This window comes from Haemaphysalis longicornis, unplaced genomic scaffold (assembly GCF_048455015.1).
Source record: "Haemaphysalis longicornis isolate Haplotype H1 unplaced genomic scaffold, Haemaphysalis longicornis Haplotype H1 scaffold_3, whole genome shotgun sequence".
In the NCBI taxonomy this organism is placed as follows: domain Eukaryota; kingdom Metazoa; phylum Arthropoda; class Arachnida; order Ixodida; family Ixodidae; genus Haemaphysalis; species Haemaphysalis longicornis.
In genome coordinates, this window is record NW_027526335.1 from 168433922 (window position 1) to 168448412 (window position 14491).

A 14491-nucleotide genomic window follows, 5' to 3' on the forward strand; every position below is an offset into this window, starting at 1 on the left:
GTTACCGGCCCTTGATCTAGGCGTTCAATATCTTCAAAAAAACGGGATCTTGGTGCCAAGTAGGCCACACATTCTAATAAGATATGTTCGACGGTTTCTATGGAAGAACAGTTATCACAGTAAGGGTTGGTCGTCAGTCCGAGGCGAAAGAGGTAACTGTTGGTGTAGGCCGAGTACAGTCGTAGGCGATGATATAATGTCTCCAGCCTACGAGGGAGCTCTCTAGGAAGTTTTGATGTCAAATCAGGGTCAATCGCGTGCAAAAATACTTCATTATTGGGTTCGTTGCTGCACCATAGCCGGTTTCTTTCACTTACTGCAAAGCGATGGGCCATGGTGGAAGCGTCTGTTTTTGTAAAGTACACTTTGCGGTATTTGCGGTGGTTAAGGCCCATACGGGCCGCTTCATCGGCTTTTTGGTTTCCAATAATACCACTGTGGCCAGGTATCCATTGCCATTTTATAGTGTGTCCAGCAATGCAAGCGAGGTGGTGAAGGTAGGAGATATCGGCGGCTGCGGTATGGTGAGGGGAAGACCTGCTCCTCCTTGACAGAATTTGCAGAGCTGCCTTGGAGTCTGTAAATATACTCCACTGACGCGGCTGGTGGCGTAAGACGTAAACAATCGCTTCTTTAAGGGCATATAGCTCAGCCGCTGTAGATGATGTTGGTCGCTCCAGACGAAATGAAAACATTTCACCCGTAAGTGGCACGTACATTCCAGATGAAGAGCTTTGCGGGGATGACGATCCATCCGTAAATATGTGTGTTCTAGCCGAATGCATTTTATACATGTATTCTAGCACAATATGTAGTATTTCAGTATGGGACATTGTCTTCTTGGGGCCGATTCCAGGGATGCGACATTGAATCTGTAAAGGAGTAACGTTCCAAGGAGGGAAATATCGAGGCATTATTTGTTTCGGCTGGTTTGGAATTAACAGGGGTATTCTGCCAATTGCTTGGGCGAATCCAGAGCTCGAGCAGCTTGAGGATACGCGACTTAAAAAGTGATTGCTTGAGTGAAGCCGATGCCTCAGGTGCACACGGAGAGTCTCCTGTTTTCTAATCACGTCAAAAGGCAAGCAACGTGCCTCCGCAAGGGTTCAGACGCTCGAAGATCCCTTCGGAAGCCCAAGCAAGAAGAGTCTTGAGCAAGGAACAGCAGACCTAATTTTATTCAAAAACACAGTAGACCTCCTGCTTCAGTTGTGCTCCAAGTGCGTTCGGATGAAAGTAATGAATGTGTGCTAAAATAATGAGGGCAGGGTTATGATTCATTGCTTAAGACTAGTTGCGCACGAATTACAAGACGTCGGAGGGGCACTATATATTGTTTTTGCATAGGGCACCCAATAAATGCAAATCGTCAGGGTACGGCACATGGCTGTGGTATTCCTTGGCTAAACATCTTATCGGCTCTAGTTCATTGCAGTTTTTATGCCGCAGGGCCAAAGTTACAAGGTGTGCTAATGTCTGCCAACGCAGTTTTGCGTGCACACCCGCAGGAACAATGCACCTTCGAGGTAACAACGCCGATTTTAAAAGAACTTTTTGCAGAGAATGGTGGTTACCGTCTAAAAGCCTGGTTATTAAGGCAAATAGGCAAAATGCAAGAAAGATGACAAGCGCCTGTCCGTGACTCTTTTCTTGTGTTGTATTTATGGTTTTACACAATGTCTCATGTCATGTTTTTTTTAGCCGGCTTCAGCAGATAGTCATGGCGAGATATTTAGATAAGCTTGTTCGGTGGATTACTTAAAAGTCGTGTAACATTCACAGCACTGCGCGTAAGAGAACAAACTCTTGAAGTTTTGCATGCGGAAGGTTCAATTGGATTATAAGGCCTCTCGCAGAGCAGCGCCACGAATTGATTTAGATAAGACCTGGTGATCGGTAGAGTGCAGCGAAAGTTTGTACGTGGGGGTGCATTTCAACTACTTTAGGGAAAACTGATCGCGCTCCCAGAAATTTGAGCCGTGATCTTGTGCTGTGTTCCGCTATGCTTGATTTGTACTTGTAAAAAGAAAAGACATTGCAAGCCTTGGTTGCTTTCAAATCCATATAATTTCAAATAAACGTGGAAGCATGCACATTCCGCATACAACCTTGCAAGCTGAACAAAAAAACAAATTTTGCTGCAATGCCATACGGAAACCAAGTATAGACTAAAAATGTACCTGCAAGCATTAGCTACTCATTGACAGAAGGAAACCGTTACCAAGAAATTAGGTGTGTTATTGAATTTGGCTGAACTCAAGTATTGGGCCGGTGCGTGATGTCCAGCTGGTACATTACGTCTTTAACCTTCATAAAGCTTAATTCTCTTCTTAACGCGTGCCCGGCAAAAGTGGCAGCGCTTAATTTTCGTGGCGCATTCCTGGCACGCGCCATGTCCACAGAGGAAGGCCACCGTTCGTTCTCTCTCCATGCAAATGGCGCAGGTATGACGATCGTCGATCTCTTCTTCCTTCGGCCTTTTCTTTGCCGACCTGCAATTGGCTTCTTCATCGGACGGGCCCGGTGCTGCAACAAATCAAACTGATCAGTCAGCAAGTACCTTCCACTGGAAACGTATAGCTGCCGCATAACGGGACGGTGTTTTCAATTGGTTCGTTTCGGACTATTAGCAAATAGCCGTGAGAAAATGTTAAAAATAACAGTGTTTTATGCGTTGCCGTGTCCTGAAGCGGAGGCTTTACTTTCAGTATTCTCACTGCTTCTGATCAAATCCCGTTAAAACGTTTTTTAACATTCACGCATTTTACTTAAACAGAATCCAACGTTCGTTAGGTATTTGCGGCTCGAACGCTTTTCATTAGGTTCTGGTCTAAGACCGCACGTCGATTTGGTTGTTTTTGTATTCCTTGATATTTTGTTGCGCTGCATTCTAGTAGCGCCGTAGGCAACACGTGAAAAGTTGAGGCATTAGACGCTGCCAGTTTTTAACGCATGTGCAATGTTTGTGGACGTGCCTTCCAAAAGCGTTCCGTAATCACCACGAGCACGTACTTGAGATGTTGCCTCATAATTGGCATGCTGTACGTGTAACGTGCTCAGACGTCACATCAGCGTAATTTTAATATTGTCAAGTGGTGCCTACCGGCTCTTACAAAGGCTTGTGGTAAAACCTTCAAATATTGTAGATGCCCAGCTGCAGCAGTTTGTGTGCCATATTGCCTAGCGAAAAAAATCACGCCAGCCCGTTTTCAGCCAACCTGGTTCTGAAATGCTATTGCCCTCACTGTCCAGTAACTCGAGCCAACTTTCTCATGCCTGTTTCCGATGTGTTGATCGATTTTCTAGTGGCACGTGCATGCCCAGAAGCATTGTTTGGACCATTCTGTGCCTTATCTTTGCTTATGTGTAGCGATGTGAAGCAAAACCCTGGGTTTGGTGTTGATTCGCTCCCAGAAATGACCGAAGTACTGAAGGAACTGAACACACGGTCTATCATAATTGAGACAACACAAACTGCTTGGCCAATGACATATCTGACCTTAAAAAAACAGATAACAGCTACAAGCCAGATTGCTGACATTGGCAAGCGATTGAGTTCTGTGGAAAGCCAATTAGCTTGCCTTGACAGCTGGAAGGAGGGCCTTGTGCGACACGTGCTATAGTCTAGCGCGTTGATACTGAAATGAACTCGCTCCGAACACGGCTTGATAATATCGAGGTGCGCTCGTGAAGGAGCCACATTGTGTTCTTAGGGATTGCAGATGACGTCTCAGAAACTCCGATAATACGAAAAAAAGTTATCTCGCTTTTTTCTATTATTCTTAGCTGACTCCATAGTCGATCACATCGGTCGTGCGCAAAAAATCGGCAAATTCACCAGGGACCGGAACCGTGCTCTTGTGGCAACATTTGCGGCCTACAAAAAAAAAACAGTTTTCAATTAACGCTTCTTAATATTGGCAGCAATGTTAGTATGAGCGAGGACTTTTGCACAACTACGCGGGATGCGAGAAATATTTTGTGCGAATATGGTAACGCATTACAAGTTCCGCAGAATCTTCGTCACACAAAACTTTTTGCCAGTGGAAAAAGCTAAGGCTACTAAATAAAACCACTAAAGCAGAGGTCGTCATCGGTAGTGCTACAGGAAAACGTTCCTCACCAAGTAATGACGTAGGTGATAGCACAGGTGCTCCCGACTCTACAAGTAAATGCTCCGGCAGTAGCTCCAGTAGTGTCGCAAGTGACACCGCATATGGTGCCCACGCTGCTACCCAACGTAAACTTCCGTAGGGCCGTACGCACTCCAGTGCTGTAAGTTAGGGCAACGCAGGGGGCGGTACTAGTTCAAGCTCCAACACTAAGTTAGAGGTACTAAGCACTAACATACGCAGCCTTTTGTTAAAAAGTGATGACTTGTGTGCCTTGATGAATGATTGTGACGCCGGTGTGGTCGCTCTAATTAAAACTTGGTTGTTCAGCGCAGTTTTTCATGATGAAATATTTCAATGCGCATAACATTACAAGGTGTTTCGCTGCGACAGTTTTGAGCGTCGAGTTGCTGGTGTTCTAATCGCGGTCCAAGATGCAATTCAATGCTTTCCTATTGCTATACTTACTGACATAGAATCGACATGGTGTTGTATTCGTACCGGTTTTAAAAACTTAATAATACCAGCGTGTTATCGACCACCATCCAGCGCGTCAAGTGTTTGTGAATCGTTTCAGGACTGTTGAACCAGGTCACTGTACGTTTCCCTGGCGCAACTGGAATTCTTTTAGGCGATTTCAGGTTTCCCGACATTCAATGGTCAGACAGGTATCAGTGCTCCATCGCAACGCCATCCGAATGTCTCCTTTTTTTATTTTGTGATGATTTTGGTCCATCAAAATTAGTGCAGTATGCGACGCCCCTCACTTTGACTACATCATCACATCTAGATCTTGTGTTCCCGCCACCTGCACATCCTGTGCCCCCGATAACATTGATGCCAGGTTTCAGCAATCATGATACAATTCAGTTTTCGTTATCCCTTCCACCCCTGCGCTCGCTCAATCATTTTAAAATGATCCGAGAGAAAAGAACGCCCACTTTAATGCAAGAAATACAAACTGATGTTCCTTTTTTAGACTAGTTCATTTCTGCAAGTTTTGAACGCACTACAAAAAACTGGGATTTGTTTAAAAATAAAATGTTGCAATTAGTGAATAAATATTTTCCTAAGAAAGGTGTACGGCAATGCTAATTCCCCTTGATACAATACGCACTTAAATCGGCTCTCTAACCGCAAGAGAAGACTCTTTAGAGCTACAAGATCGTCCCTGTCTTCTGCTCTATGGTCAGCATGCAAAGCTGCAGGTGCAACAAACCCAAGCGAACTTAAAGTCGCTGAATTTTCATTAATTACCGTAATTTGTCCTGTGTACTGCAATAAAATTCTAAACAATTTTGAAACATTGTAAGCTGTAATAAGAAGCATGACAAACTTCCCTTACTGTCTCAAATAAATGGAGCTCAAATAATTAGGATGCATCTTTACTCTAACTTCGCTGAAACCTTAGGGAACCAGCCAGTACTAATAACATAATTCTCTCAGAGTTGTCAAAGTTTCCGTGAAAGATATCATAATACTTCGCTCAGAAGCAATACCGTCTATCATCGACAAACTGAAGATTTCTTCTGCTTGTGGCTTTAATGGTATCACGATAAAAATCCGATTATTCTGCTATCCGATTATTCTGCTATTGTTCTTGAACGGATATCTTTTTTTTTATTGCGCCAGTCTGCCACAGGGCATAGATAACAGGAAAACAATAGGCAAAACAGGACAGGGGAACGAGGAAGACGGAAAGCAAAAAAAAAGGAAAGAAAGAAAGACACACCACAGTGTGAGGCGGGCGCACTACAGGAAACTATAGAGTCCAGTTTCGGAAATAAATTCCAACAGTTTCTTGTAAAGTGGGCCGTGCGCCCACCGATGAATATCTGGAGGTCGCCCTGGGCGATGTCCTGTGGGCCCCATGTGTCGAGCTCGGGTTGATTGAAGCCCTGGACACGTCCCTAGCAAATGTTCCAATGTCGCTTCAGCAACAGGGGCAGGGCAGTAGGGGAAGGTCGCGGAGGGATCTGCAAGACTAAAAGTCCACGTTGCTCGCACAGCACGCGTCAGTGCGACACCCAGGCGGATTCTTCGAAGCACGACCTCTTCACGACGGGTTAAGCCGCCAGGAAGGTCTCACCCACCCGGAGGGAGAAGGGCACGCGTGGAGCGTCGAAGAATATCTTTCTTGATGAGTAGGGTGTCTTCCAGTGAGAGCTGTAGAAACGGGAGTGGGTACACCACTTGCTGCGGGTGAGCGGCTGAGTCGGCGAGGGCATGCGTGGTCGTGCTCCGGCGGGTCCAGAGGACGCGAACACGGCACGGCAATGATTGGAGTATCTGGTGCACCTCGCATGTAATGCCCGCAGTCACTTCCTACGGCTGAGCTTCCTAACGACTGGTTAATAAGCAGGGTGGTCCCAGTGCGTAAGTAGGGGGCAAGCCATGATCCGCGTAACTTTCGTGCCATATCGCTTACATCTGTGCCATGCAAACGTTTGGAACATATCATCGCCACTCACGTTATCAAGTTTTTTCAAGAACATATTTTCTTTATACCTGCTCAGCATGGCACCAAAAAAAAACAGTTCTCTTGCGAAACTCAGCTTCTGCGATTTGCCAATAATTTGCACATATCCCTTGACTCGGGAACAATAACTGACTGCGTCTTCCTCGATTTCAGCAAAGCCTTTGATAAAGTAGCTCACTCCTTGCTCTTACGCAAACTCAGCCTATTAAACATTGGCTCATATGCGCTTGCTTAGATTCGTGGCTTTCTTACTAACTGTTCTCACTTTTTATTATCCAATAATTTTGAATTTTCTACTACACCATTACTTTCCGGTGTCCCACAAGGGTCTGTCATTCGCCCTTTACTGTTCCTAATTTACATTACGACTTACCTAACAATATTTCATAAAAAATGTGCCTAGTCGCCCATGAGTGTGTTTTTTGTCGGCAAATATCCAATGACGATGATATCGCTATATACCATGAAGATCTAAACAAAGTACTTAACTGGTGTACCTCATGGCAAATGGGATAAAATGTCTCCGAGTGAAGTCTACGCACATACTTGTAGTACCACCGCTAGACTTCACATTCTCAGTTTGGTCCCCCTTTCGAAATTATTTAATTGACCAACTAGAAGCCGTACAAAATCGGGCGGCGCGGTTTATATCAATCATATGAATTCAGTTCAAGCATATAAATTTCTAAACATGATCTTTTGCTAGAACTATTGCATATCAGGCAGGAAATAGCGCTTTTATGATTTTTTCACAAATACATTTATCGTAGCAGACCCTCCCCTATATCCACTTTAAGCTATCTTTCCACATCACGCAGATTATTCAGTCAACGCAGCTTCACCAGAATCTATGGCGCCACAAACTCTTTCAATTCATCTGCTCTTGCACGTGCTGTCCGCTTGTGGAACGATCTCCCTTATATCGCGTCGCAGACTAACCCAGACATATACCATAACAACTTGCCCGGGAGACCACGATAGGCAAATGGACTACGCAAGAGTTCACGAGCTCTAGTAGTCATGCCCTGGACCCGCACCTTCAGCGTCCTCTTTCATTAGGCCTCCCACGGACTGATGCAACAGTTCTTTGCAGTCTCTGGCTTGGAGTCGACTTCACAAATGCTTACTCCCATTTGATTGGAATGGCAGACAGTGAGGAGTGTGAAGTCTGCGACACACCGGAGACCATACACCATCTTCTATGCGAATGTCCGCGTTTTTCATCGGCAAGAAGGCAGCTCTCCTCAATTTTACGGAAGCTCCATTCTCGGCGGCCGTTCTCTGAAGAGAAAATCCTGGGCCACTCGCCTTCACCGTCATCTACGCACACGGTCACAAAAGCGCTCCCGTACTTCCTAAAAGCAACGAACTTGCACAGCAGACTGTAGCGCAAGGGACTGCTCTGTGAAGTCAATGACCTCAATCGCCTATAGCGTCGTGGTGCTGGCCACACCTTTTACGCTCTCTATTTACCTTCCCCTTCTTTTCCTGGTTTTCATCTTTTTTCCCATCGTTCCCCTTCCCCACGTGTAGGATAGCGAACTAGGCCACAGCCTGGTTGATATTCCTGCCTTTCCTTTACCTATATTCCTTCCTTCGTACCGCCATCACGTGCGCAAGCATTGTTCAGTGTAAAACCACCACACAGGAACCCTTACGTTCCTTTCTGTGAGCACCATGATGTTTTCGTTTTGCAGTTATGGCTACCACAAGTTGTTTCACTTTATGTTATTATTGCTTGTGCAGTGGTATTAGTGGCTAGGGCTCGGGATTAACGTCACACAAATGACACAGCACTTGAGAAATTCAATGACGACGTAGGCGTAGATGAACATTATTCTGGCTGAGATGAGCTAACGAGACGAATGTACAGTTAACGGTATGATATAAGGGCCGCTATCCAAAGGATACAAAGTTCGGCTAGGGCGGAAAAACTAGCATATCGCAGTTCAGTTCAAAAACGAAACTGCAAATGACCGGAGCGGCTCATGTGCTCTGGCACAGTTGATGCACTCGATGAGACATCATTGCTGCGGCGGCTGTTGGTAAATCGCCACGGGAACACCTCGCCACAGAGGTGATGCCGGAGATTTATTGCGCACCTTTCGAGCAGCAAGTAGATGCGGCCGGTGCTGTAAACTGGCTGGGCCTCCAGGCGTCCTCGACGACGGCCTCGGAAGACCATGAATACTGCACCTTGCGGGCAGCCCCAGAAAGACTTCCTCATCTGATTCCACTACTCCGTCACCAACCCATCTCCTTTTCCTCTTCTCCGACGTCCCATAATTGCCTCGTCTATTTTGCCGGTTCCCTTCAGGGTACACCCAGCCGACACATACCCATAGAGGGTGATTGTCCAGGGCCGGTCATCCCATCCTCTAAATAACTTCCTCGTCGTCTACGGGTTTTCTGACGCGGAAAACGAATCCGGGACAGGCGGAACAAGAAACAGCGCACCCACCTTGATTGGTCTTCTTTCCGAGATTGTCTGCTTCAATACGACCCCTCTACATCACTTGCAGCAATGGCTGAAACTATACGGAAATCCTCTGCTGCTGCATTGGAAACTATTACATGCGATGAAGATTCCCCTACATTTGACAATCACCTCGCCAACCATTGGAAGCGAATGGAGTACCTCACCCAGCTCTACCGCTCAAATGGAAGAAGGCACAACATACTCCGACGTATCCGACATCAGTACAAGGTCATTAATCAATACCAAAATAAACTATCAAGCGACAACTGGGTAAATCTGTGTCACAACCTCAGGAAAGCACCAGGTTATGTTTCTTTATGGAAATTTTACCGAATCTTTGTGGACAAAAAACGGAGCAAGACACCAATAATTAGCACCATCATGCTGTGCAGCACGACTCCCGTGGATACCGAAGAGTTGCTGCTCAAAAGCTTCTTTCCACACGTATCACTAACTCTCCCACCCCCTCTACCCGAAATCTCGATCCCGGAACCGTACTCCGACATTTCTACAGCTATTCGACAAGCCAGACCGAAGTCTGCCCCCGGACACGACGGCATACAATCGACCCACCTCCTCAACCTTCCAGAACCAGCACGATATAAGCTCTTGGAACAAATCAACGATTCGTGGGAAACCGGGCAGGCACCTCCACATCTCAATCTATCCCTCATATATCCCATACCGAAACATAAAAAAAACAGACCTCTCCTAAGGATTTTTCCCATCTTCGGCCAATGTCCCTCACACCTGTCCTATGCAACTCATCGAACGACTCATTAACAATACAATAGTGCACTACCTCGAGTATGTCAAACCATACCTTCGAGAGTCGAGGTTCAGGCGGAAACCATACTGGGTTCCACCCGAATCTCGGCACTAGCGACAGTCTATGGCGCGTGCGACGCGTCATTATTCGCTTAAAGGGGCCATTACGACAAATACAAGTTTAGTTCATTAGAAAGACTGCTCTGTCGCGATAACAATGATACCAATTTAATCACAAACTTCGGAAAAATAACGGAGATATTAAAGAAAACGCGTGGAGGAGTGGCGACTCGCTAGCCAGTTTCCGGCAACTTTTCTATGACGTCACAGAATCTTGTTTGGGCGATTGACGGCGGCCGAACTGATCAATCGCCAGGACACATGACTGGACGATTGTAGTGGGCCACTAGTTCCGTTTGATCGAATCGCTTGAATGCTAACCTGCAGTTAGGACACTGAAATAATGTTTTAGTGATGGCCCATATGACGTCACTCGTGTTGATAACACGTCTGTGTGGCGCGAAATTTGAAAGTTCTTAAGTATTTCCTGCGTTTTTATCGGTTAAAAACGTTTTTCTTGGCCGGAATGGAGCTGAGTGAGGTACTGAAGCCAAACTATTTCAAGTTAACCAAAGTTGTATTTTGTCTTCATGGACCCTTTAAGCTGTTCGAGACTCCCGGACTATGATCTCGCACTGGCCCTCCGAAAGGCCTTTGGCTAAGGACTTTCCTAGCCAACGAGCACAGATATGGGTCTGTGCACAGATATGAGCACAGAAAAGCCGCCAGACCAAGCTTCAAGGAATATTTCCAGGTTGGACCCCTCGTACCTTCTACGTCGACATGAGGAGTTCCTCAAGGCTCGATCCTCAGTCCCACGCTCTTTTATCTAGCCATGACTAGGATCGCCCGGAACCTTCAAAGAGGCACTATTGTGAGGTTTACAAGTTATGCGGATGATATCACAATATGGACCGAGTCAAGGGACTACTTGAATGAACGAACTATGATTACGGCTCTCCAAAATGCAGTAGAAAGCAATGAATTACAGAAAGAAATAAAGGTACAGAAAGTTCTGTAAATGAATTACAGAAAGAAATAAAGGTACAAATAGCCTGGTTATTATGTCTAAATTATTTAAAAATGTTCATGCACGTGTTACGAGACATCCGGAGTTATGGTCGGTCTCTTTCAATACAACCACTTACGGAGACAATATGCTACGAAGCAGAATACCGGTATTGCTAAACGGCCTTCACAGATTGGGGAAGGACATAGATACTTTATCTGTTAAACAAGTGTTTGAGCTATATCTTCATGATTAATTATTTTGAACTTTCTAATATTTTCTTGTGTCATACGCCTGATTTTATTAAATAAATTGTGAGTTTACTGGAAGATCGATGCCGACGTATAAGTATGAAAAATTGTATTGGTCTTTCTTGCACTCGTATGTAGGTGTAAACACTTGTTACACTTGTGACTTCCAATCATTCGGGTTACATCGGAATTTTGGCATGTATGTCAAGTTGATTTTACATTTGCGTATGTATGTATCTACTGTATCTGTGCGTAACTATGTATTTATACAATGTTGTAAAATTGACAACATATTCTTTTGTCTATGGTTGACAACAACATGATCTTGTATGTACTGTGCTCAATGTTGTCCATGTTACAGGAGGCAGGGGCCTCGTCAAGCTACCGTTGGGTGGCTTTTTCTCCCGCCTCCTTGTGTACCAAAAAGCGTGAAATAAATGCAGACTTGAAATGAAATGAATGAAAATGAAATGAATGTACCCTACCGGTTCTCGGGGTTTCCTTAGCCTCCAATAAAACAGAATTCCTGTCAGTTTTTGGCCGCAACCAAGCTCCTGACTTTAGTCCGCCTTGCATCATCGTTGGCACCACACCGATCACCACCAAACTCGACCACATTCGCCTACTACGCAACCCCGTCGGTTACAAAAGTAGCCCGACTATATGGCTTAACCAACTAAAAGAGAAATGGAATTCGACTCAACATGCCATACGAAGACTAATAAGCATGGAGGAGCAAAGCAAAAAGCTGTGCAGACATTTGCCCGCGCCGTCGCAGACGCTATTCTTACATATGGAGCCCAATCTTAACCGGAGCAGTCGCTCTACCAACTGAGCTAACCAGGAAGTTAGTCGTTAGTAGCGCGAAAGCGAATTGATCAACAACTCGAAGTGAAGGACAGGTGTTAATCGACCAGATTTAGGGGAAATCCCCAAGGTGGAGTAAGTTTCTGTGAAGGAAAGTTTGACATCCACCTAAATGCAGCCATACGGCTACAAAGGACGAATTTTTCATCAACTGCGAAGTTTCTGAGAAAGCTGTATAGCTTTCCTTTGTAGCCGTATGGCTGCATTTAGGTGGATGTCAAACTTTCCTTCACAGAAACTTACTCCACCTTGGGGATTTCCCCTAAATCTGGTCGATTAGCCCAATCTTACACATTGGATTGTACCCAATGACGCGCTCTTAATGTCCTTCACAATGCAACTCTTTGTACAATCACTGGCTTACTACGCCGTAGAAAAACCTCTAACCTTCAATCTTCGGCTGCTCTTCCACCAATTGAAAAAATCATTCAAGTGCAAACTGACCAATACAACTGCAAACGATAACTTACACATCAAGGCGCCATACTCACGGCCTGGGATAAGCAAATCAACATTCCCTTACCTGATTTCCCGATACCTATTCGTCCGTGGACACGACCTCTCCTGACCGAATCAACAACTCACCCCATCACCCGCACAACGGCCATTCCTAGACAAAAACGTTGTCAGAGGCTATTCAGCACAAAACAACCCGATGAAATCGACATTTATACTGATGCCAGCCTGACACCTCCAAATGTTGGAACTGCCTGCGTTTCCCCAGATGACCGAACCATTATACGAACCCGACACTCCAAAATTCCTGTCACACCCACGGAAGCGGAACTACTTGCCATTACCCATGCTCTTGACTACTTGATGTACGACCACCATCAACCTATACCAAAAAAGACCAGAATATTAACCAATTGCTACGAAGCATTTCAAGAACTTCGGCGACCATTTTCAACGCACCCTTCCGTAAACCAAATTATCCGGCAAACAATGACACTACAACTGTATGGCATTCAAGTCCGTATAGCCTGGACTCCTGGCCATGATTTGGCGGGACCGGGAAACCAGGCAGCCCACGAAGCTGCGCAGGAGGCTTGCTCTTTTAAGTGCGAATGCACTTCTTAGGCGACCCTGAACCTGCGTCCACCGGCGATGTTTGCGTACGTGGAGATGGGCGCGCGCAGCCTGGCCGCTGACATGGCACATACCCACGTGGGAAATTGGCCAGGAATCTCCTCGTCTTCCTTGGCAACGGGGGGAGATGGGCGCGCGCTGCCTGGCCGCTGACATGGCACATACCCACGTGGGGCATTGGCCAGGAATCGGGCGTGAGAAGGGCTAATGCACCCGCTTAAAGGAGTACTGACACGAAATTTCAAAGCTGAGATCCGCTCTAGCAATCAAGTACAACGACAACACAAATAGGTGTCTGTGCATGGCACATACCCACGTGGGGGATTGGCCAGGAATCGGGCGTGAGAAGGGCTAATGCACCCGCTTAAAGGAGTACTGACACGAAATTTCAAAGCCGAGATCCGCTCTAGCAATCAAGTACAACGACAACACAAATAGGTGTCTGTGAATAAATGCATCTTTCTTTCTTTGTAGTTGTGTGTGTGTGTGATCTCTCTTTCGCGAACATTAACGAACCGCGCAAATTCAACTCCTGCATTCGCACTTTCACATTCGTCCCCTGGGGAAATGCGAGGAAATTTTTTCACCTATTTCCACTGTTTAAATGCCCCTTTGGTTGAAATATTTGCTTATTCTGTGGTTTTTCACAGGCGGCTGCGCGAAAAATGGCTACGGTGGCTGTTTTGTTTACATTTAGGCATTCGGCTTTAACTTTACCAAAAATGCATCTAGCCAGCTAATTTAACTTGTCAGACTGTCGGCACAGCCCCGCAATAATGCGCGTATAGCCTTTCAGGGGTCACCCTCTCGCGGAAGTTAGTAAGGTTTGTTTTACCACCAGGTACCACTCAACGAGGCCACCCCCACTCAAACAAAAAAGAGAACGTTTATAGCTGTATTTTTCAAAATGGTTCAGCCGAACAACTCTCGTCATACGGGTAGCATGACGTGTCGAAGTCAAGCACCACTGCTTCCTGAAATGGCATCCAGTTTGTTTATTTCGCGGAAAGCAAATTTCAGGCCGCCCGCACAGATATTTTGCAAAGGCTGGATAAGCAACCTGGTGTTCTCTTCATTGACAGGAATGGTTCCCTGTAGTTCGCGAAGTATGAAGGCAAATCCAAGCCAATCCATTTTCGTAACAGCAAAGATCATAAATGAAGCGCCCGCGGATTTGTGTAGGGTGAAGTCATTGTCTGCTTGTTGGAGCATCTACAGGATCGTTTTGGGTAGAAAAGCGCATTACAGGAGTACGTACATGACCTTTTTTTTCTCAGAGAACGGAGGAGGCTACTTTTAAAAGTTAGATTTCTTCTGCTACTTATTTCGAAATGTTAAACAGCGAAAAATTTTACTTGTAATGTGGCCTGTTCCCGG

General features: G+C 45.7%; 1 protein-coding gene across 7 annotated transcripts in view; it reads right to left on the bottom strand.

Annotated features, from left to right (window-relative positions):
• Nucleotides 1-1248: 1248 nt before the first annotated feature.
• Nucleotides 1249-14491, bottom strand: part of LOC144175627 (E3 ubiquitin-protein ligase MIB2-like) — a 279842-nt gene continuing 266599 nt past the window's right edge. For 2 of the 7 annotated variants that reach the window (XM_077704677.1, XM_077704678.1), the window contains exon 18: nucleotides 1259-2526. In XM_077704677.1, coding sequence (XP_077560803.1) covers nucleotides 2303-2526 — 224 coding nt within the window. In that variant the 3' untranslated portion in view covers nucleotides 1259-2302. Of the gene's footprint in view, nucleotides 2527-14491 lie in introns of all 7 variants that reach the window. The other 5 variants (XM_077704683.1, XM_077704681.1, XM_077704679.1 and 2 more) reach the window with 5 other exon arrangements.